This window comes from Seriola dumerili, unplaced genomic scaffold (genome assembly GCF_002260705.1).
Source record: "Seriola dumerili isolate Sdu_G_001 unplaced genomic scaffold, Sdu_1.0 BDQW01000409.1, whole genome shotgun sequence".
Taxonomy (NCBI): Eukaryota; Metazoa; Chordata; class Actinopteri; order Carangiformes; family Carangidae; genus Seriola; species Seriola dumerili.
The window spans coordinates 1,540,218-1,563,492 of NW_019174664.1; the positions used below are offsets into that span (position 1 = coordinate 1,540,218).

A 23,275-nucleotide genomic window follows, 5' to 3' on the forward strand; every position below is an offset into this window, starting at 1 on the left:
TTTTCAATGTTCCTATTCAACATGAAATGAGAACATTGCCGATAATTAGGTCAGACATCTTCTATAAATCCAAAACAGAACTGGAGTCAGGGGAAAGAGGTCTAGTTTGTGTGTCTTTATATACTTTGCTTCTGCCAATCTATTTTGTGTGTGTTCCAAGAAATGGCTCCAAAATCTTGAGGCAAATGAATATGCTTCTTATGTGCTAGGAAGTTTAAAGCAACCAGAGCAATATACAGCTCTCAGCAAAGGCTGGATGAATTATTTTGGTGAGCATTCTGCAAAAATAACTGTCAACATGATAGAGCCACGAAAGGTATTTTTAGAATCTGAGACAAGAGGCTGTACTAACCAACAACCTCAAGACCCATATCCTCATTCCCTGTCTGTAAAAACTGTTTTCCGCCCAGTGAATAGCACCAGTTGGTGAACTTGTACCCCAAAAACCACGTCATGCAAATGCAAAAAAAAAAAAAAAAGAAAAAAAAGAAAAAAAAAAAACTCACACCACCCACACTGAAAGGGCACCCATTTTTGTGCCATGACAGATGTGGCCATTGGTTGTGCTGGTTAATCCAGAATGCTGGGCTTGCTACAAGCAGGATTTAGCCATGACCATGATACTAACATCTGTCAGGATCCCGTTTCAAGCTCCCAAACGGAACAAAAGCGGAATATTTTTGTCTTACTTTGATAAAGAGGAGTGACAAGCAGTTAATAGATTCAGAACCTGAGGTAAGTGTATAAGGAATTAATCAATGTAGAGCCATCCATGGCCCATAAAAGAGGTTCTTATGTAGCTTATGTAACATGTTTTTCCACAGTCTGGATTCTACATGCTTTATGCGTGTGGTGCATTACTTCATTTACGAATGCATTTCAGACTTATAAACATAATTTATATTCTGAATAGGTCAACGTAATAGACCTGTTTGCATTTAAAAAATCTAAATCAATAATTGGTTTCAGCAACAGCAGGTAATTGTAGCTTGGGCCATGAATGCAACCAACTGAATACAACTGAGTTACAAGTATATCACAAGAAACTAGAAACTAAAAATAAATACTGCTTGATTTTATTCATCACTACATTGCTGACATCAATGGGAGAATCACACTGGCTGTCATTGCTGACAACATTCTAGTGATAAATTTTCTTTTTAATTTAGATTTTTTTCATTGACAAGAGGTTGGTTAGGGTGATGGCCTAATCAGGTGACTTATTTTAAATCTTATATTTCTAAGCAGATATACTGTATGCTTTATATTAGTCTCATTATGTCTTCTTCTGATTACATGATAACACACTGTAGCCTATTCTGTGGATGTTGTTTTCTTTCTGAAATTATTTCTGATGTTCAGACTTACAAAAAAAACAAGGTTTTGAATTTTACTAAAGACAACTTATCAAACTATGAGAAGCACAGTGGATTATAGCCACATGTTTACTCATGCAAAGACGCAATAGAAAAATGTTTTTTAGTATGCCCTGCTTTTCATGGCCTCCAACTTATTAAAATTCCATCAGATATTCAGCATCAAGCTAAAACCTGACCTGGCATTTTGGTAGTTATTCAGTGTACCAGGGGTAATGAGTCAAAATTAGTCTCTGCTTACAGAGCAGCCTTTAAATATGCTGACCAGGCAGCATCTTTTCAGATGTGTCAGTAGCTTGTTGTTGGGAGTGATGGTTTTGTTGCTGCAAATGGTATTTTCAGCTACGCATTTTTATGTAATATCGAATTCTGCCATACATCATGTTAATTCACTGCCTGCATGTAGAGCATTTCAGAATACAATTTGGCATAAGCATAAAAATGGTTTGAAAACAATGAATGCTGGTTAGAACAAGAGTCTGCAGCATTGCTAGCATCTCTTTGAGGCTGTATGCAGACACGGCTGTGTTTTGAGCTAGATGCTAATATCAGCATGCTAACATGCTCACAATGACAATGCTATCATGCTGATAGTAGATATAATGTTTACCATGTTATTTTAGCTTGTTAGCATGCAAACATTCATTAATTAGCGCTAAACATACAGTAGACGTTGATGAGAATGTAATTAAGGTATTTGGTCGTAAACTAAAGTAGGCCTACGTTTTCACCTAATGATGACGCTATGAAAATTAAGAGGATCACCAGGTAACCCACTTACTTAATGTGCCCATTGCATTGTTTTATGATTAAAATATGATGTTGATTATTCTAGGACATTATGCATAGTGAGTACCAATTGTTTGATTAATATATGAAATGGTTCTGTCTTCTTTGCTTACTGTTGGTGCGATGACCCAATTTCTCTCAAGGATCATTAAAATTTGATTTCATCAGTTAATCTATTCTATAGTCATAATGTCCACTGCCATTCTCACTCTTGTCACATTTATGCTATTGTCAAAGCAACTTGTCATATTTTGACACACAAATGTGTAATGTTTACACAGTCTTCTGCAGGCATGTGGTTATAATTCTGTTACCTAATAAAACCTATTTCTGTAAAGAATAAAAGAAATATCAGTTGCCAATTTTGCATGATTTGAAAATGTTATGTCACTTAGGGTTAAGGTTAAATACCTCGATCAACATCACAAATGTAAAGGTTTTTATCAAAGGTTTATAGAAATAAATGAATGTTGTACACAGTACAATTAGTACAAGTTAAGATTTTTAAAAAAGCACTGTTAGAGTAAGATAAACATTCACACTTCAGATTGTCTAGACTTAATTATGCAGTTGAAAATCCCACTGATTAATATGCCTCAGAAGGTACTTATGATAGAGGCATGTATTCAGTAGCCTAAGTATTATGTGATCTGAGTTGAGGATAATGATGCCGCAGGTACACCTGTCTCCCACAATGGTTCATTCATTAATAGATGTACAAATTTCACCTTAAGAGTAATGTTGACCCTGAATAAAGGAAGCACCCACATTATTTTATTGTTAGCGTTTTTATGAACAGACCTTCCTGACTGACTGATTTTGTGCTTTTGAACAAAAGGAGAAAATCCTTGACCATCACTCTTAAGAGATTAAACGTCCATCAAATTAATTCACTCTGGTTCCGAGACTATATGTAGCCTAATCAGGACAGCCATTAGGAATTATGGATGGGGACAAAATTTTCTAAATTGGGCCCCTCATCCAGATTCACACCCGCACCAGTACCACCCATCCAACCTTAGCTCTAATGCCAATACACAAATTTCAAATAAGCCTTTAGTCTCTAACAACCATTTCTAAAACCATTATAGACCCATCCAGACCATGCTCTGTTTTGTCTACAACGCAATATGAATATAAATCACAAAGGGTGAAATCAGTTATTTCATTTTTATTTTTCTAAATAGACTGCGACAGTTATATTCTGCCTCATATATCCAACTCTGAACCAAGATCTACAGAAGAAGCTGGGGAAGTGGAGCTGCTCTGTGTGGGGATGGGGATACTCATGGGAACAATCTATTTATTTTGCTGATTTTAAGCCTTGCATTCATAGCAAGCATTAGTAGGTTCAGGTATAATAGATTTATAAAGGCAGTGCAGCAGTGTTTTTAATCTAGTTCAGTGAATGTACTAATGTTACTTAAACGTTAATCTAGCATAAGTTTTTTTAGCTAGTCTTTCTAGTTCCTCACCTTTGCCATGCTCCCCTTCGCCTTTTTTATTTTTCTGAGGAAATTACGGTGGCCCTGAGAGCTCAACACACTGCAACTTAAGAAAACACATGCAAATAGACAGAACACAAACAAATTGAGAAAACAACACATGTGTTGCAAATACTCACAACTGCCCGGTTGATATGTAGACTACTTTATTTATTTCTATAGCTATAATTCTGCTTTTTTAACTTGATATTTTATGCATCACAGGGACTGTGGGCCTGGTCTGGGGAGCTGTGACAACTACTCTGGCTGCTGCTTTGCCTATAGCCAGCGTTAGTTAAAGCTGGCTTTTCATAATGTGTTGTAGGCAGACCGAAATTAATCCCTTTTAGCCTGAGCCATTTTAATTGTATGAATGTGCATGTGCATTGAGTGGGGTTAAACTTCACCTATTTGTAGATTACGTGGTTGACCATCCGATGTATGTCATTCGTGTATTTTGTAATTGTAATTAATTTTAACACCCAGGTCAAATGACTCTGCAGTAGACACAGGTATTTATCGGCTCCAGCTCCGATCAACATTAATGTAAACACAACACCCAGGTGAACCCACAAATTTTCGCCCCCTTTTCCTGCTGTGACGTCTTTCAGAGCTCAAACACTGTAAACCTAACCTGCCCAGTAGCTACAGTGTTGGTACATGAGAAACACAGCAGCTACACGGCGCTCGAGGATGAAAGAGTGAGCTGCAGCCCCGAAATACGTTTTCTAAACACATAATCACTACTTAAATATCTCCACAATTTTACAAAGAATATTAAATCTAACATATTCCATAGATTAAACAAATAACTGTACAACCAAAACTACAATAAGTGACACAAAACATTCTGACAAAAAAAATGAAGTGCACATAAATTCAGAATAACTTCACATACATTCAATGTAAACAAAAGTTAGTCTACTCAAAGTACTAAAATAATTATAATAAAAATAATATAGAGTAACTTATTCTGTTATACGCTTTCCTACTGTCTCAGACATATTAGCGTAATATAATCTTCTTCATCCAATACTATCAAAACTCATCCACAACCTTTCCACAACATTCACAAACACACACACTCCCTCACACTTGCACACCATGGCGGTAGCGAACACAGCACGGCGGTGAAAGGTAAACTACATGAAATGTGGGATTTCTCCTTTCCCTATTTACTCGCTACTGGCTGGCTAACATCTTTACAACACGTTCAACCATGTTACTGATTACTAGCCTCCAGTTTATAAAACTTTGGTGCATACTGACGATCCTGTGACGATTACCGCCAACATTGCAGCGCACGCCGAGACATTCTACTACAAAAAACAAACTCGCTGCAAATCTTACACATCTCAAAACTCTCTGAACACACTTCAAAATAACTACTACCACCGCTACACGAGTTTAAGAACCAGTTTAACAGTATAAAAGTTTTACAGTACCTGTTGATTGATAGAGAGAGGATCAAAGTTGGCGTCTTAAACAGGCCAGAGCTCCTTTATTCCTGAGCTACGCATGTGCAGAGCCTCACTCTAATCCCTCTAGCAATATCCACACCAGCACCAGAGCACCATCTGCTGACTGAAAGGTGTATTACCTCAATAGAAAGAGTACATTAAAATGTTAGTAAAGTTCATAACTATTACCAAAAAATTAGGGGGATGTCTGTTTCAATAAAACTGAACATGTAGCCTTTTTCCAATTACATTACTTTTTTACACTACATTGGCAGGTTTACCCATGTTTAAAAAACCTGCAAATTTTGCTGGGAAAAGGGTATTGGTGTGTGTGCGTGTGTGTGTGTGTGTGTGTGTGTGTGTGTGTGTGTGTGTTATGGCAATTTGCCTTATCAGTCCCTTTAGGGTTATCCTAGAAACAGACAGTGAAGTGTTGTTTGTAGTTTAAGTGACATGTCTGTGTAGAGACACTGTCTGACTGAAAGAAAAGAGACTTAACTGACCAACAGACTGGAGGGTATGCATTAATATTAATAATCCCAATTTCCTGTGTCTTTGATTTGAGTTTATTTCCAATGTTTCCTTTCACCCGCCTGATTCTTCCGTGGAAATCTTAATGTTGATATAGCAGGCAATTTGTTGGAAATGTTTCACTTTGTCCTTTCATTTTCATCAAGTATCTCAGTCCAAGTTTATATTGTCTGATTTCCAAGGGCATCTCTCCCATTTCCATCAATAAGGCAGGCATTGGAGTAGAGTAAAATGCCCCACTATATACTCTCAAGGCTTTAGCTTGTACAATATCCAGTTTTTTAATCACTGTAAGAACTGCTGATCCCTAAGCCATGCATTCATAATCAGTAACTGATCTATTCATTTATCTATAAATCATCGACTGTCTGACAGCTCTCCAGTCAGTAAATGCCACACAACTGAGAACATTTATTAATTTTTCACACTTAAGTGAAATATTCTATATGTGCACTGTATTGTCATCCTTTCATTTTACCACATTCTGATAAACTTGAAAATGTTGTTTTAGTTTTATGGAGATTTTGAAGCCATAATCATTGGATTTCAATCATTTGGTTGAAAACAAAGAAGAGGTTACTCCCTCGCTTCCAAATAGTCCCATCATCTTCAAATAATGAAAGAATTCTCTTCCATATTCCATTAACTTAAATGTTAAAAAAGGATAATACCACACCCCCTGGGGAGAACCATTCTCTACCTCAGGTTCCTCAGACAGCTTACCACCAACCCTCACCTGCACTGACCTTGTAAAAGAAAATTTTCTTGAATATTGAGTTGCTCTCTGAAAAATTACAGACTCAATGTGATAAATCAAATATCTTTAATCCATGTCACATAGAGAGAAGGCCTTAGCATGGTTGTTCTATGAAAGGACTTTCAGAGTGTTGAAATGTCCCATAATTTGTCACTCTATCTCGTTTTACAGTAAAGTAGACAACCTCATATCTGAGTTATGATTATGGTGCGATATATATAAACCTGAATACTGACGCATGTAAAGACCATCCTGTCTACTGATGGGTTTTGAAAACCGAAACCAAGTTATTTCTGAGAAACCTATTCTGCATGTACCTGGGTTTAAAGAGAGTGTTTAGTCTCATATAAAGTCAAATTAAACTTTAAGTCATCATTTTCAGACTCAGTTATTCCAGCTTGAAGTTTTTCAATAAGGAGTGGAATGAATGCTGTGTTGAGCATAGTGTACAAGCGTACATAAAGCCTTCCTTCCTTTAGTCTGAAGAAAAGTTAGGAATGAGACTTGATGTGACTCACTTCATTCATGTTTGTCATGGTTTGCCATGGCAGACACTTTTTGTTAGTTTTGTTTGGACTTTTCTCACTTCCTGTTTTATTTTGTATTGGTTTCCTTGTGTGTCTCTGTTTTTGCTTCCTGTCTTGGTCCTGTTTCTGTGTGGTGATTGTCTGCCCCGCCCTAATGTGTTTCACCTGTGTTCAATCACCCTTGCCTCCCTTGTGTCTATATAGTCTTTGTGCTCCCCTTTGTCTGTGTCGGTTCATCTGTTGATTTCTGGGTTTGTCCTCATCGGTTCACGTTGCCTGTTCATGTCTGGTTGTCCTCGGTCTGTTCATGTTGCCTGTTCCTGTTTCTTGTTTAAGTTCCTGTGTTTCCCTGTTCTTCCCCTGTGCTTCACCAGTGTTGTGTAAGCTCCTTCGGTTAAATAAACCTTTTGCACCGTCTCCCAAGTGTTGGCTGCATTTTGGGTCCCGCCTTACCCCTCAAACCCTGACAATGTTAGGTTGAATGCTTTAAATTGAATGCGATGCTGAAGGTCAAGATTCACTTCAGTTCATGTACAGCACCTCCATATGTCAGCAGGCAGGCGGAGAGAACAGCCTGATGGGAAATCTCTTTTTTATGCTGGTAAAGAAATTGCTGTCATTAAAAAAAAAAAGAACATAAGACTTGATAATGACGACAATTATCTGGAAATTATCCTGAAATGTCTGACTGAATATGCTTTTTACAACATAGTACTGTTAACTGACCAATTTTCATGCTGCAGCCTCTGATTAGTATGCTTTGAACAAACTGTTCTGTACCAGTTCTCTTAGCTGACAGTTCTGAAGCCGCACGTAAGTTTTTGAATTACGGTATTTTATTGTTTTAGGATGTGAATGTTGTGGTGGTCGATTGTTTCGTGGTGCTCCAATTGCATTAGGTTTTGTCCCACTAAAGAATAACCACTAAGACTCTAACCTTTCACAAAATGGACAGCGAGAAACACCATCAAAAGCTAAACACTAAACTAATTCAGCTATTGTATGTTTCTGAGCTTCCACTAACCCCATTTGACCTCAGCACTCTGTGAGTAGTTCTGAGGGTGCAGATGGGTTTAGGCTCCCATCTACAATGTGCTCTTAAAGACAGGCTTACATTTAATTAATGTCACAATAGTCTCAGGCTCCTCAGTCCCAGCTGTGCAAACCCACCTTTCAGATGTCAGATTTGGGGGGCTGCTTCTGACCATTTTATTTTCCAGAAACTGACCCACTTAACGCAGCATTTGGCCATTGTGCAAGTGAGACAGTAAGCAGGGGTTTAAACACTCTTTAAAACTCTAAACTTCCATGCTTTTGTGTGTACATACGAATGCCGTCTCATAGAGAATGTCTGAAAGTGAGTGCGTTGTTATACCCATTTGTATGATTCATCATGTCTTGCTCCTCTGTGACGGCAAGCTTTTCATCCCTCCTTTCAGGGTTTTCAGTGAAAGTATAAAGACTTTTGCCTTTAGAAGTGGTCAGACAACATTTTGTTCACACTGGTTCAAGCATACCTGACTTTAGGGCAAAGTGTCAGTAGTTAGCCATTCAACCAACAAGTCCACTACAAAGACTCTGAGGCGTTTTGAAAGGTGCAACGGAGCAGAAGTTTCTACGTTTGTGGGATTATCTGCAGGAGTCCATCTCAGAGCATCAGACACCAAATTCACACACACAATAAAAGGTGCATATGTGGTTTCGCTTGGGGCAACTGAGCTCACCCTTCACCTGCAATTCAAACGCTCCCTTTCCTGGAATAAGAACACTCCGACAAAATGTTGAGAGTGAGCAAGAGATCAACAGCTGTATCACATCCTTCTCCTCTGTGCACTGAGAGCGGCAGTACAACTGGCTGTCTCGCAAGTGCACACTGTTTATAGCAGGTCTTGGTCTCTTTTTTCCACCACTGGCACTTTCTGTCACTCCAGTGTCTGGCTCTCAACCGCTGCCCCATACTGTACAATACAGACAGGTAGAGCTTGTACTTTCTTACTGCCTTTGGTAACAAAAATATCTACTGTAGGACCAATCCTTCTAAAAGGTTGGCACTGCGTTACGGCTTTTGGTTATGAATTCATTATGAGTCATACAATGATGAAATGCAATCTGCTCCTGCAATAAGAAAATATTTAACGGACGTGTTCTTGGCTGTTGTTGCTCTCGCCTCCTCTTGCTCTAATTCAGTATCTGTGGATGTTTATGTACAGAGAGAAATGCCTCAGAATGCACGGTGGCCTCCTTTCATGACTATAAACCTGCGTCTCACAGTTAAGAAAAGCAGATTTTGTGCAGAAGGTATAACTCTTTGTTTTTCTTTTTCATGTAACAGTTGGTGCAGTAGAGCCATGGGCAAGGCGGGGAGTAAAGTCCTGAGGGAGACCTCAGTAGACGGGGTGCAAGCACAGGTAAAAGCAGCCACCTCACACACACATACAAGCTGTACAAAACTCCTGCCTGCACACATACCAACACAAACACACACACACACAGGAACTGAGCTGGCAGATACATCAGAAAAAAAAGTGTATTAAACAAAAAATACAATAAACTGCTCTGGTTTTGAGATGAGAGGCTGTGTGTACATTTGTGTGTGTCCTGGCTGTGGCGAAATGGTTCCTGCAGCTGTGCTCTACATCTGTCACAGGTTACGCAACCAGGATCAGCCGCGGTTTGCTTTCACACTTAACTTTCCCACGTTGCATCATTATACCTACAGTCATGAAAATACATTACTGAGCTTTGCACAAACCATTACTATATGATTAAGATAAGTGAAGGAATGACGGTCACTGGATGTACCCAATGATGGATAAAAACTCTATTTATGCCAAGATTTTATAGATTTTTTTATATAGAGCATATTTTTATTTACATAAGCTACCCACCAGAAGTAGTTAGATCAAATCTTCTGCCAGGTTAAAGATTCTGGAAATTCATTTCCAAAACCATTTATAGATAAAATAACCACATGTCCACCTGCTCTATTTTTGCAGCATCCCCAAAGATGTATTTTCTTTTTATTAACTTAGAGTGCACTATATAAAAAATACCATCTTGAGGAGAGACTCTGTAGTTTATGGATAATCCACTGAATACTTTGTGAAGTTGTGAAGTAACGTGGGATGTCTTCACCACCATTGCTCTCATTGTAGTGAACTGCTCCCAGATTCCTTCGGTGTCAGTCGTTCAGAGGGTTTTTACAGGAAGTCGAATTATCCGCAGAAGTTTCCTCCTCTCCAAAACAAACAGGCCTGGTGATGGGACCTGATGGTGAAAGCAGTTTCAAATTAAAAATCAGTGTTTCTTCAGCACCTGTTCGGCAGGCTCATGTTCAGTGAGAATCAACTTTTCAATGAAGAATGAGTCATCTTGCAACCAGCAGCTAAAACTTTTGAAATGAACCATATTTGTATATTCATAAATTCGGTATTTTTCATTAAGGAAGAAGTCATGTCATTTTATTTAATTGTAAGCAAATGATTGAATTTTTTTGCCATACATCACCATAATTAGACACTAATTATTGTTGCAAGCAAAATATTTTTATACATCTTACAGCATGTGCTGACAGGATCTTGATATTTCAAGATCCTGCCGCAATGGCCAGTGCTAGAAATTAAAAGGATAAACACTTTGGTATGAACAGTGTCGCAGATCTCATCATCTCATGGTATGTATTATATTATCGTCCAACCATACCACCCACAATTATATAAGAAGATAACATGAGCAGGCTTAGTAACCATAGATATCACTGAGATGAGATGATATTTTCCAGCAAACTCACAAGCAACTCCAAAGAAAGAAAGAAAGAAAGAAAAAGGGTCAATATTTTAGCCAATGTTGGCTTATCATATACAGTAGATTTATCAGTGTTGCTGTATTTTCTGGCCAATAAGAAACAAGAAATTACATTAAATATATTAAATAATTAATCCACCAGACACCTCTGACAAGTAAAAGGTCTCTTTCAGTACATACCACCATTTTCCGATTCACTTAAATGGGTATTTTATCCACAATTATTAAAAGATTTTTTTTTTAAAAGGCTTATGTTATATATATATATATATATATATATACACTGTTTATATTGGTCAATATGTCATTATGTGATATTTAAAACTTTCAGATATTGTATTGGCCATAGGAATCCACCATGAGTCAGGCTGTGCAGTCTGTGTGTCAGCTGGCAGTGGTTAGCGTGAAGAAGTTGGAGTGCATGTTATCCCCGGTCATTATCTGAATTCCCCTCGACATCCCAAATTGTCTGTCATTCCCTCACCCAGTTGATCCAAATTCACTGCACCCAAGTGATTGTACTTTTCAGCTCATACTCCCGCTAAAAAAAGCACACCCTATCACCTCGTCTCAACTTGTTTTGGCTGAGTGGGTGCCATCTTTGTCAGCTCGTGGGGCTCGGTGGTGGGCTCGACAAGGCGAAGCTGGACTGAAGTGAATTGATTCACTGGGATTAAGGATTAAGATTTCCCCGGCCGCTTTGGTGGAGTAAATCTGGGGATTATGATGTCAACAGCCTGTGGCTGCAGGAGAGGAAATTGAATTGTGAGGGACGGGAGCAGGGATGGCCCAGAATTCCAGCACAGTCAGTGAGAAATCAGAGCAGGGAGTCCAAGTCTGTGCCTTTTTCCCTTCTCAGGAAAACCTCCATAGGACACCATTTACTGCCTTTGTCATATAAGAATCACTTAAATAGAAGAACTAACTCTGAGTAAATGTCTCGGATGTTGATTGAGTGCTAAGAGGATTTCTGTGTCGCTGGTAATCCATCCCGCTCTGGCCTGTGAAGCATCAGGTGGTGAGTACCATTAAGTGCTGTATGTGAACAAGGTGACAGGGATTTCTGACTTCTTCTTTTACAGCAGAAGTCAACAGATGATATGGAGGAGAATATGGAGAATATGTCTGCTCAGATGCTATAAATATGGGAAACTTTCAGTAGTGTTTCATCTAACAGTTGTACACACTCAGTCCTAACCTAGTGTGTGTTGTTGCTTGTTTGTGTGCCTGTCTGTCTGTATTTAAGCCAACCCCCGCTGTGGCTGCTCCTGCTGCTACCGTTAAATTTGAAGGACTCACAAAAGCCGGCAAGATGAAGGTGAAATGGACCCAGCTGGGTTTGGTGTTCTTCCTCGTTCTATCACTGGTGATGACGGGATGCTTCTTCTGGCAGTATCAGCTGCCAAAGGTGCTGCCAGGTAAGGCCAACACAGGGTGGGAACATGTGATGCACCATGTTGCATGAGATGTTTTTTTTTTTTCCTTTGAAATATCGTGGCTCTGAATACTGTCTTGCACCTACGCAATTTTGTCAAACCATCTCAGACCACATTTTTTTGCCTTTATTTGTTAACAGTGAAGCGGCAGGAAGGAAAAATGAGGAGAGATAGAAAAGAGGCATGACATGTAACAAACACCCCCAGCTGGAGTCGAACCGTGACCACTGCGGTTATTGTAAACATTCGACTACCAGAGCGCCCACATGGTTACTCAATTTACTGAAACATGAAAATTGAAAATAACCCAGTGCTTGGAACTAAATTGAGATCTGTGCCGTGTTTGACACTTGGCGGCCTTCAGATTTCACCGTTCATGATACTTGGAAAAAAATAAATGATTGAATTTTTGAAATACAGATGACATTTTGCCAACTACTGTACTGGCCCTGCTTATTTTTGTTTTTGACACATGGTTAACATTTTTATTTCATTAGGACATAGTTAAAACAAACGTACCAAACAAACTTCTGTCAGGTCTCGGTGCTTCTTATCTGATCTGACTGCACCAACAACAACACAACCTCAGTTCCATCTGTGGCGTTGATAATCTATAGATTCTTTTTTCCTTATTAAGAGATACAGATCTACTGATTAACAGACAGAAAACAGCTCTTAAATGTGCAATATTTATCAAGCAATTATGAGATAAGCCATAACTTGTTGCTGTGTTTGCTGGGAGTTTGTATAATTGGCAGCATCATAACAAGTTCAAGCTCTCAGATGGCAGTCAATTAAAATTGGGTAAACAACTGGAACAAAACAGCAAGTTGATTGTTTTCAGTTTCTCAGACAATACAATTTTGATTTAAAAATTGCGGAAATTAGTCAACGTGCAAGATGATGTGAAATAAATGGCAGTAAAACGGTTTTAATAGTAGTTCATTAATTCCTGGAAAATCAGTGTTAATGTCAAACGGCGTACGTGATCCCTCCAGCTGCACACGAGGCGCTTCAGATCATAAGTTTGGTTTAAACTGTCTGGTTTTGAGCGTCAGACTGCTCATTCATCCTTTCAGTCATGCAGTCCAGTTATTTGTCCATACATGTCTGAAATTCTGCTGTCACTTCCTGCCCTGCCACTCCTACCTGCCTGCCTTTCCTCTCAGTGGAATCACCGGACCTGCTCCTCCTCCTCCTCCTCGCTCACCTGCTCACCTGTTCCCCATTTCCTCATCAGCTCTTAGTATAAATACTGGTCTGTTTCCACTCACTCTCTGCCAGGTTGACTTTGTGCCATGTGCCTTATCTGTCCAGTGCTCAGAGCTTTGCCTGGCTGTTTTGATCCTGATTGTGTTTTGAATCTTGCCTATGTTTTGTTGGATTTTGCCTGAGCATTTGTACTGATTTTTGTATCTTTATTTCTTTTTCTTTTTTTCTTTTTTTTTAAGACTCTTCTATATCTGACTCCTCAGTCATGTGTCCCTTTTCTGAGAACCGTGACGTAAACATGTTGACACTTAATTATAACATCTCATCAGGCTCGCAACTGGCATTTCTCTCAACACAGCACACAAACAAAATGCTTTACTCTCCAAAGTACTGCTCATGTTTGTGATTTCTGTTTGAGGTAAAGGGAAATGAGGTGAAAAAAAAAAAATCATTTTTCATTTATAGTAATCCTTTAGAATGAAAATGCAAATGGTGTCCTGAAGCTACAATGAGACGAATTGAAATAACCCTGTTCATCCACAGTTCACAGTGGGACCAGGCTGTATCTCTTTTGATCAGCGAGTTGTATATCACACGTCCTGTCAAACTGTATCATGTAAGATCAGCAGGGTTCATCAGGAGGCACAGAGCATAAATTAAGCCCCAAGCCAGCCCATCATACTACATTATACCAGCTTTTGTGCCGTTGATATTCTATCAAATATCAAGTGGGAATTACAAGAGCCTATCCCCCTATGCTTCCCTTACTTTTTCTTTCTTTCTTTCTTCCTCTTTTCTCATTTTCTATCCGCCGCCCAGATGAAGGGATGGGTCGCAATGCCAAATTAGAGATGACATGTCCCCGCTTCCCTGAGCCTCTCCCTCTGGAGCATCCCATCCCCAGTCTGAAAGAGGCCCTGGAAAAGGTGAGAGGAGTCTTTCATCATGCACAGATTTAAATCTGTGGTTGTATTTCCATCATGCGCTCACTCTCAAGTCTGAGGAAATTTACAGGCTGGCCGTGGTAATCCTTCACACCAAATGCTGCTGCAGTTGACAGAAGGAGATTAAAGATATAGTGGATGAAAAACTGAGTGTCTGTCTGAGCAAAAGGTTGTGTTTCAGTACGCAGGGAGCAGCAGTGTTCCCAGCTTGTCGACCAAAGACGCAGCAACACTTAAACACCGCTGGGAGAGTCTGAGGATGTGGAGTAGTGGGTGCTCATTTGTAATGTGGGCATATAATGAAGTTGAGCAAAAGTTTGCCAGTTAAGTTTCAATTTGCCGGGGGCGTCAAGTGGCGCAGTGGGTTGAGCAGGCGCCCCATATGTAGAGGCTACAGTCCTCGCTGCAGTCGGCCCCGGTTTGAATCCCGCATCGGACGGCCCTTTACTGCGTGTCATTCCGCCTCTCTCTGCCTCCCCATTTCCTGTCTCTCTCTACTGTGCTATCAAATAAAGGCATAAAAAGCCCAAAAAAATATACTTAAAAAAAAAAAAAAAAATTTCAATTTGCCTGCACGGAGAAGAGCTTCTTTCATCTCTGTGGCAATCAAACACTTACACCCAAACTGAGGATGAAAGTAAAACATATAAACCTTTTGTTATTCATTACAGTTAAAGGCTGTTTTGTGAGCAACCAAAGAATAAATTGAAACTTTCTTCAATTAATTTTAATGAAGCATGTTGTTTTACCTCCAGATTTCACCTCCCAATCAAAACACAGTGATTTCTCCTTGTGAAAACAGGAATATATTTCATAGCCACTTCAATACATGTTGTATGAATGATATTGGCCAAACCACCAAAGCATGACTGAGTTATTATACCTCACAAGAGGTATTCGGATCCTTTACTTAAGTAAAACCACAATGTAAAAAAAAAAAAGAAAAGTTCTGTATCTTAAACTTAAGTAAAACTACAGGAACATTATCAGCTCAGTGTAATCTAAAATATCAAAAGGTATTAGTTCTTGTTCTGCAGCTGTGAGCCGCTGTGAGTGACATTATTAGATGGCTAATACTAATGCATCAATGTGTAAGCAGCATTTTACTGTGGTAGCTGGTCAAGACGTGCTAGTTTTAACTACAGCAAATATAAAGTTTTGGTTCACTGGCTTCTAGACTGTTGATAGTGCCCTTACAAAGGCTCACCAGATAAATCTGACAGATTGTCAGATAATTAATGGGCTAGGGAAAAAGGAAAAATAAATTTCTACCACACAAATTTGTATTCACTAATTCATTCAATTAAATGAAACCATCTGAGAAATTTAGAAGGGAAATATCTGCTAACAAGTTAGCAGTAACAACATAAGGAGCCCCAATTAGACACTGCTGTTTTCTAAGGAGTCACAAGTCAAAAAGGTGGGAGCCACTGTTTTAATTTTTAACAAAATATTGTATTTTATAGGATTACTGTGTTTTTATATAACTAGTAAATATTTCTGTTAAATAAATGCTGTGGAGTGATAATTACAATCTCTCCCTCTCAGATGTAGTGTATGGTCATATTATCCCTGATAGTTGAATATAACTCATGTACAAATCAAATGAGAGAGAAATCTGTTAATTGCTTAACTCACTTCAGCTGTGCTCTCTCTGCCTCATGTAGTTTCCTGAAGGAAGAAATTATAAATTAGTAGAATTAGCTGACTTTTGTTTCATCACTGTTTGTGCTCATACTTAATTGAACAAATGCATTTCATAATTGTAGACCACACTCAAAATCCTTCCTTATTAACATAAACATTTTTTCTAATCTAATTGCACCAAAATACCTCATGTTAATGTTGAAAACATCTATTATTTATCACTTTCATATGAATTTATAATATGTATTCCAACTGATGAAATTCATATTCAAATGTCCAACACGGTCAACAAATCACACAGCTGCTGCACTGCTAGAGATGGATTAGCTTCTCTGCTGCTATCCTAGCTAGCTAGCAAGTTTTTATGGACAGGGAACATTACCTTAAAATTAGCCTATTTAAATCAAAACAACCTCTGCCTCCTCTAGGTGGATGTTTTGCTTCGACAGAACATCAACCCCATCAGCCTTCCCGCTATGTCGGCCATTGTGATTTTGAACGACACTGTTTTATGGACGGGCAACTTTGGAAAGAGGAATGCCAGTGACCCTCTCTCAGGACCCCCCAATGAGTACACAATCTACAGGTGAGTACTAGACTGAAGACTGCGTCACAAATGTCACAGTTGTCCCTGTTTAGAAACTATTCATCATCTTCATTAACCTGCTTGATTAAAGTGGTAACCTGCAAGAGTCTTGAAATTATTAGGAAGTCACAGACTTGTAAAGTGATACTTTATTTCTGAAGACACAGGCTAAAATGTTGTCTCCATGCTGCCAATAAAAACAATTCTGGTATAGAAATTTATTGAATATTGAATATTAACATTTATCTTATTTTGGTTGACCTGGAAATAGTTCATTTTAAATATCCTGAGTCTAAACATGGTGGAATCAAAAAGAAAAAGCTCCCCTCAATCTTACTACAGCGGCAGAAATACCAGAAATAACACTGAGTACATGACCTCAGTGTCTTCAACAGTAGCTGATGATCACATGTGATGTCTCCTTTCTTGGATTTTCTGTCAGTAAAACTTGAGTTACTTTAGTCATCTTTTCATGCTCTGCCCGTAGCTCATTCCCGCTAAGCAGATTTTCTTCTATTGATTCTATTGCTGCCGTCAGAAACATAGAACACATCGCTTTCCGGTGCTGTGGAGGAAGCAATGTGTTTTCATTATGGGACGAGCATTGTTATCATCTTGATTCATTGTAATGGGACCTTAAGCTCTGGGTATGAATATCAATCAACCAGTGCACATCTGCACAGTAGCTCCTGACGTTAATGTGTAACTGATTCTGCACCATGGTTGCCCTACTACTCCTGAGAGTCAGATGATGACTCTAGAAAGGTAAGCAGGTCTCTATAGGGAAAGGCAAGCTACACCAGTTAGAGTTAGCAGTTAGTTATCTATTGTAGGCACTGATCATTTTGATAAAATCTAAAAGTACATAAAATACTGTATAATAAAATTAAGAAAATAAATAATTTACAACAGAAATGGGGCTTGTGGGTGTCGCCAAACCAAAGATTTACAGTTATTAAAACAAAAACAGGACTGTTAGCTATCTTAAATGAAGGGAAATGGAAAATAAGACCTGGACTACACTTCTAGCATCTCTGTGAGGTTGTACGTTGTGTATAAGGCTAACATCAGCATGTATAATTGTTACCATCTTAGTTTAGCATGTTAGGATGCTAACTTTTGCTATGTAACACTAAACAAAAAGCATGATTGAAGCTAATGGGAATGTAGTTAAACACATAATTAAAATGGGATTTAGTTTTATTTTTAAGATCCCACAGTTTCATTAATGCATCATGATCTTTAGTTAGACCCTCTCTGCCTTATTAATTCCCACATCTCAAACTCCACTGCTTAAGTTTGTAAAGCAGATTTACTGATGAAAATGTGAAGTCTCCAAGCCCAGTCCAAGAAAACCCTGATGACAGTCCAAAGCTGCTTTCATGCACTGCAGTCCTGAACTTATCTAGACATTACCCAGAGAATCTGTATGTGGGAATGCAAATGTATGAATCAGTTGGACCGGACATTAAATGGACTTCACCCTGCGAGCTCACTAGTATAAAGTGTACGTGATGTCCGATTGAGCCGATGTGTGAGCAGAGCATGTCGTTGTCTAGAGAATTCACAGCGAGTGAGTCGGCCTGTTGATGACGTTTCTATCCTGCCTCCTGCAGTAAAAGGCTCAAGATATAAGAAAGCTTCGCCGTAGCATATGCAACCATGTTTATAGACTGAGTACCCCCCAGCTTGTGTTGTTTATGTGTAAAATTGGTGGAAATTAAATTAACACTTGATGATTGTATTAGTAATTACTGAGCAGTCCCACAAAAGTATGTTGAAAATCCGTTTCAAATGATCAAACCATGCTCGTTAAATTGTCCTTTATACTGAAGAAAATCATATAAGCAGCCATTAATCATTGGATTCATCTCCAGCACTTTATGCACTATAGCACACGTTTAAGTCTTAAGACATGACATTTAAAAGTAGGTCCATAAAGATTTACTGATTTCTTTCAAATGTACTCTAAGTGCTCTGACACATTCACAGCTGCTTCTCAAAGGGCTTATGCTCCATTTAAGTCATTTTTCCACAATTAAACATTTTGTCGTAGCTTCTTTTGTTCAGTGCAGGTGGACACAGTCGATGTAACATTTTATCCCTGTGAGACTGTGAATTATCACAACAGTGCGTTGAGCTAAAGGTTAACATCAGCATGCTAATATTCACATAGTGATAATCCTAAAATTCAGATGTTTAGCAGATTTATTCACCATAATAACCATCTTAGTTTAGCATGTTAGCATGTTCACCTTTGCAAAATGGCACTAAACACAAAGTGCTACAGCTTCATTATTTCACTCACTTTAAACAAAAATGCCAACAGTTACAGACCACAACACACATAATATACACTATATGGCTCCAATTACTCCATTTACTGAGTTCTTTCAAATGTACTGTGACACCTCAATTTCAGTCATTTTTCCACGGTGGACACAGACAATGTTATGATCATGAGCTTTCAACATGAGCAACAATCTTTGAACTCAAAGCACTGCACACTGTGAGGATTCAATTACAATCCTACACTTGTTGGCTCACAATCTTATCTGAGAAGTGGGAATTTGTTTGGATATGCATTTTTTTCAGCCATTCTTTTTCCAGAGATGGCTTTGCGTGGTTTAAAATGTAATTAAGATATTGTGTTGCTGTCAGACTGTATGCATCTATGTGCTTTATTTGTGAAAATCTGTCTTTTTTGACACGCAAAGAACAGCATTTTAACTGAACCCCCATCTTGTCTTGCAAGTGTTTATAGCTGGGACAAGTGTAGGATTTGACAGGGAAGAAACAAAAAAAAAAATCCCAACAAATCCCAAATCTGTCCTGTAATAAATAATAAACTTTATTTATACAGCACCTTTCAAAACACAGCATCAGTATGCCAACACATAGACGCTTTTTTTGCATTGCTCTGTTATCTGTCTTTCAGAATTGCCAGCCTATCCAAAATCTTCCCAACGCTGATGTTGTACAGACTGTGGGAGGATGGGAAGATCGGCTCCCTAGATGACCCTCTGGAGAAATATGTTGAGAACTTCACCATCAAAAACCCTCTGGGGAAGACGCGAGACTCTGAGTTGAAGTATGTGACAGATGGTCTGATATTTCTGGACAGCGGGGAGGTTCAGATCCGCTCCTCCTCAGTCACCCTGCGTAGGATGGCCAGCCAGCTCTCAGGTACGTAGATACAGTTGATCATAAAGACATAACTTCAATTTTAAAACTCCAGAGAACCCTGTGACTTACCTTATCAGGGAGCCAACGCCTGAGATCTAATTAGATATTGTATATCCCTTAGCTCTTAAATCTATATGTGTTAGGCAGTGGTGCTGCATTTGAAAAACTGTAGTATGTTTGAATATACCCACAGGACCTGACTGGTTGAAACTTAAAAGTGGAATAAAGTCAATAAAAACAAAAGAGATTTAGTGATTTTTAAGCAAAACTGCCAAACGTAATCATTGAAAGCTTCTCAAATATAATATATGTAATAATAATATCCCTGTTCATCAGAAAAAAATAAAACAACAGACTGAAATGGAAAGTGAAGAGGATGGAGAGAAGAGGAGGAAGTCTCTTGTGCACACAAATACATATTCAGCTGTGGATGTTGCAGTTTCTATTCCCTGATTGCAGTTTTTTATTAAACACTGTTTTCCTGTGGGTGGATCCAGGCCTGCCCAGGAGACTCAGGGCCACAAATCTACTTTGGAAAGGAAAAACACAATCTGCAATCAATCTACTACAAGATGATGTCCTTGTCGCAGACCCAGGCACCAAGTAAGATTTTTTTAGCTGTGCTGATTTTTACATTGTCATTGTGCAAACTGGAATAGGGAAATGTGTGAAAGTGGATGAATGCCTAAATGTCAAAACAAAAGATTATAAAACACCATATTTTTTGACTAAATACTTGTGTTTTTTTGTCAAAAATATTAAATTGACCTAAACTCACGTTTACTTCATTTGTCATCCAAAAGTCATATGACTTAGACACAAGCTGATAGGATTCGAGGCATTTTAGGACTGAATTCTGATGTCTACATTATTCTACTGGTGCCCTGATGACAGCAATATAATAAACAGTCAAAATAGGTCAAATGAGTCTGGCACATAACTCCCTGACTTTCATTTCCATGTTAACTGCTTCTTGTTCTTTGCCAAGCTAAGCTAACCTTCTGCTGGCTGTAGCTTCATCATTCAAATGGGAAAATACTAGGAAATTTTTGTACCTGAACCAACTTCATTTTTAAGATGTGCTCCATCTCCTTAACTTGCTTCCTTCCAGATGTCACTACAGCAATCTCGCCTTCTCCTTGCTTGCTCATGTGATGGCTGAGCGAGTGGCCGGGGTTGACTACCAGCGGTGGATCACAGACAACATCCTGGACCGGCTGGGGATGGAGGACACCGGCTTCGACATCACACCGGGGCTGCAGAGTCAAATGGCTGTAGGGGTGTACTCCAACGGGAAGCCAGCCCCACTCTATGACCTGGGCTGGTATCGGCCTTCGGGTCAGATGTTCTCCACAGCGGCAGACTTGGCCAAGCTTGCTATGATGCTGCTGGGTGCTTATCACCGCAAGCTGCTGGAGCCGGACTCATTGAAGATCATGCTGACACCGCTCTTCAGGTGCGATAAGGACTACTTTGCCAACCGTACCGGGACGCCGTGGGAGGTGAACGAGCTGCTGGGCTACGAGGTGGTGCGGAAAGATGGTGATCTGGACGGGTACTCTGCCACCTTCTCTCTGGTACCCAGACTGAAACTTGGTCTGGTGGTGCTCATGGCTGGCAGCAGGTCTCAGAACCAGGACGTGGTCACCAAGGCTTATAACTACATCATCCCAGCCATCGAAAAAGCCTTCAGGGAGGCCAAGAAGGTCCTCTTTCCTCCCCCAGTTCCAGACCCTTACATCGGCTTCTTCACCTATGGAAACATCACCTTCTACGAGATCAAAGTTGGGTCAGATGGAGTTCTGGTCATGCAGCAGTTTGGGCCTCAGATTGAAGAGCTGATCCCAGAAAAGTACAGGACAATAAAGCTCAACTACCTGGTCGACCGGGTGTTCAGAGTGGTGTTTGAGAAAGAGTACCCTTGTGTTTTGCAAGTCGGCACAGCCTCAGTGTCCCTGGAAGCCCAAGATGGCCAATTATTTAACTTCTACATGTTTGACAAGCGGGGTTTGTCCCCTGGTTTTGATGCTCCAGGACTGAATACATATAATGTCGTCAGAATAGCCCGCCGGCCAACCTTCTCAAGCTGAACTGCTGCACTGCTGTGGCCTAAAGACAAATGGTATGTCTTTGTGTTTGGATGTGTGGGGGACTGTAAATAAGAAGGAGGCTGTGAAATTTGAAAGACCAAATGGAGAAGTTGGGAGTCATTTTGGCGGTCACAGATAGGATTGTGCTTTGGATTTACAGAGAGCACAGAGTGGGACGCTGTTACATTCACCCAGCTGTATGATGTCTTGCAAAGAAAATGAATTAATTTCTCTTCTGAAAGATGTATGTGACTGTCCTCCTCGCACTAGTCCTTAATTATGCCTCCTGACTTAACATTCACATTATGGTGCTTGTTTTTTTCCTGCCTTCATCTAAACCGCTCTCGTATTGTCTTGGTCTGTTCTGTCCTTGAGTCTCCATGAGTGTGAACAGCAGGACACTGGCTCACAACAAACACTTGTTGTAGTCATGTACATGAATATTTACATACATTTCATTTTAAATTCTTGGACCATGATTGCAGTTCCATGAAATCATGGTCTCATACATATTTATCTTCCACCAGAAGAATAAGAAAAAGATTTAATTTCTTTATGGTAGTATTCTTATGGCAGGTAAAGTCAGAACATTTTCATGGAAAAATGTGATTATGCATGAGTTTTAATATAATAAGGATGCAGCCATGGGTATGGAACTGCTGATTTAATATCAACAATCATGCACTTACATGTGACTAAAATACAAAATATTTTGGCTCCCAATAAGCGGCGATTAAGGACAGAGAGGCTTTTGTTTGCTTGTGTGACACTTTCCTATCTAATCCCTGAAAATGGATGCCAATTCGTACCAACCTCAAACAACAATATGAGTAATACACTGCCCTGACTGCTGCAGGATAATGAGAGACTCAAGTGTACAGAAATATCCCTCATGTGGGCAAAGGCTGACGTTTTACAACAGATTGATTGTCTGGGGATGTAATGGGAACGGAGTACAGATTGAAAATGTTGCTTAGTCTTTAAGCATCAGGTGCAATGAATTAAATCGAGGGGGATGAAAATGCAGTGCTGCCTCGAAAATAAATCTGCTGTATCCACTTTTATCCGCCTATGGGTGAAATACTGACACTGGCATTCAACAATCAAATGTTATCACAGCCCACAGAATAAAGCTTGTTCTGATTTACTGTGGGAAGGAAAAAAATCTCTTGGGTTTGTATTGTAAGCCATACTGGAACAAAACTGTACCAATATGCAAATTAAACCATGTGCTGATTCTCTATTGTTGTTTAGGTTTGTTATTTTAGATATGTAACATGAGGCTTATGCAGCCTTCAGGAAAGCAGCAATCACATAATGCAATCATGATGGCAAATAAATGAGTAACACAACAGCACAATTAACCAGACAATATAGGTAATAAAAAAATGGCTATGTGTGGATAGCTTAGACATTTATTTGTTTAGCTTTTAAATTAGGCATTGC

General features: G+C 39.2%; 1 protein-coding gene across 1 annotated transcript; it reads left to right on the plus strand.

Moving 5' to 3' along the window:
• Positions 1 to 697: 697 nt before the first annotated feature.
• Positions 698 to 21,930, plus strand: lactbl1 (lactamase beta like 1). The gene is made up of 8 exons (XM_022761460.1): positions 698 to 735; positions 9,257 to 9,332; positions 11,975 to 12,146; positions 14,196 to 14,302; positions 16,396 to 16,553; positions 19,492 to 19,739; positions 20,237 to 20,342; positions 20,851 to 21,930. Exons 2-8 carry the CDS (start codon positions 9,273 to 9,275, stop codon positions 21,827 to 21,829), a joined length of 1,830 nt encoding a protein of 609 aa, XP_022617181.1. The 5' UTR covers positions 698 to 735; positions 9,257 to 9,272; the 3' UTR covers positions 21,830 to 21,930.
• Positions 21,931 to 23,275: the final 1,345 nt, after the last annotated feature.

What these genes read in the sequence shown, in the direction of transcription:
- lactbl1 (XM_022761460.1), top strand. Translation starts at nt 9,273, where the DNA reads ATGGGCAAGGCGGGGAGTAAAGTCCTGAGGGAGACCTCAGTAGACGGG. An exon ending in TGAAAGAGGCCCTGGAAAAG is followed by an intron (nt 14,303 to 16,395) that starts GTGAGAGGAGTC and finishes TGCCTCCTCTAG; the next exon opens with GTGGATGTTTTGCTTCGACA. An exon ending in GATGGCCAGCCAGCTCTCAG is followed by an intron (nt 19,740 to 20,236) that starts GTACGTAGATAC and finishes GGGTGGATCCAG; the next exon opens with GCCTGCCCAGGAGACTCAGG.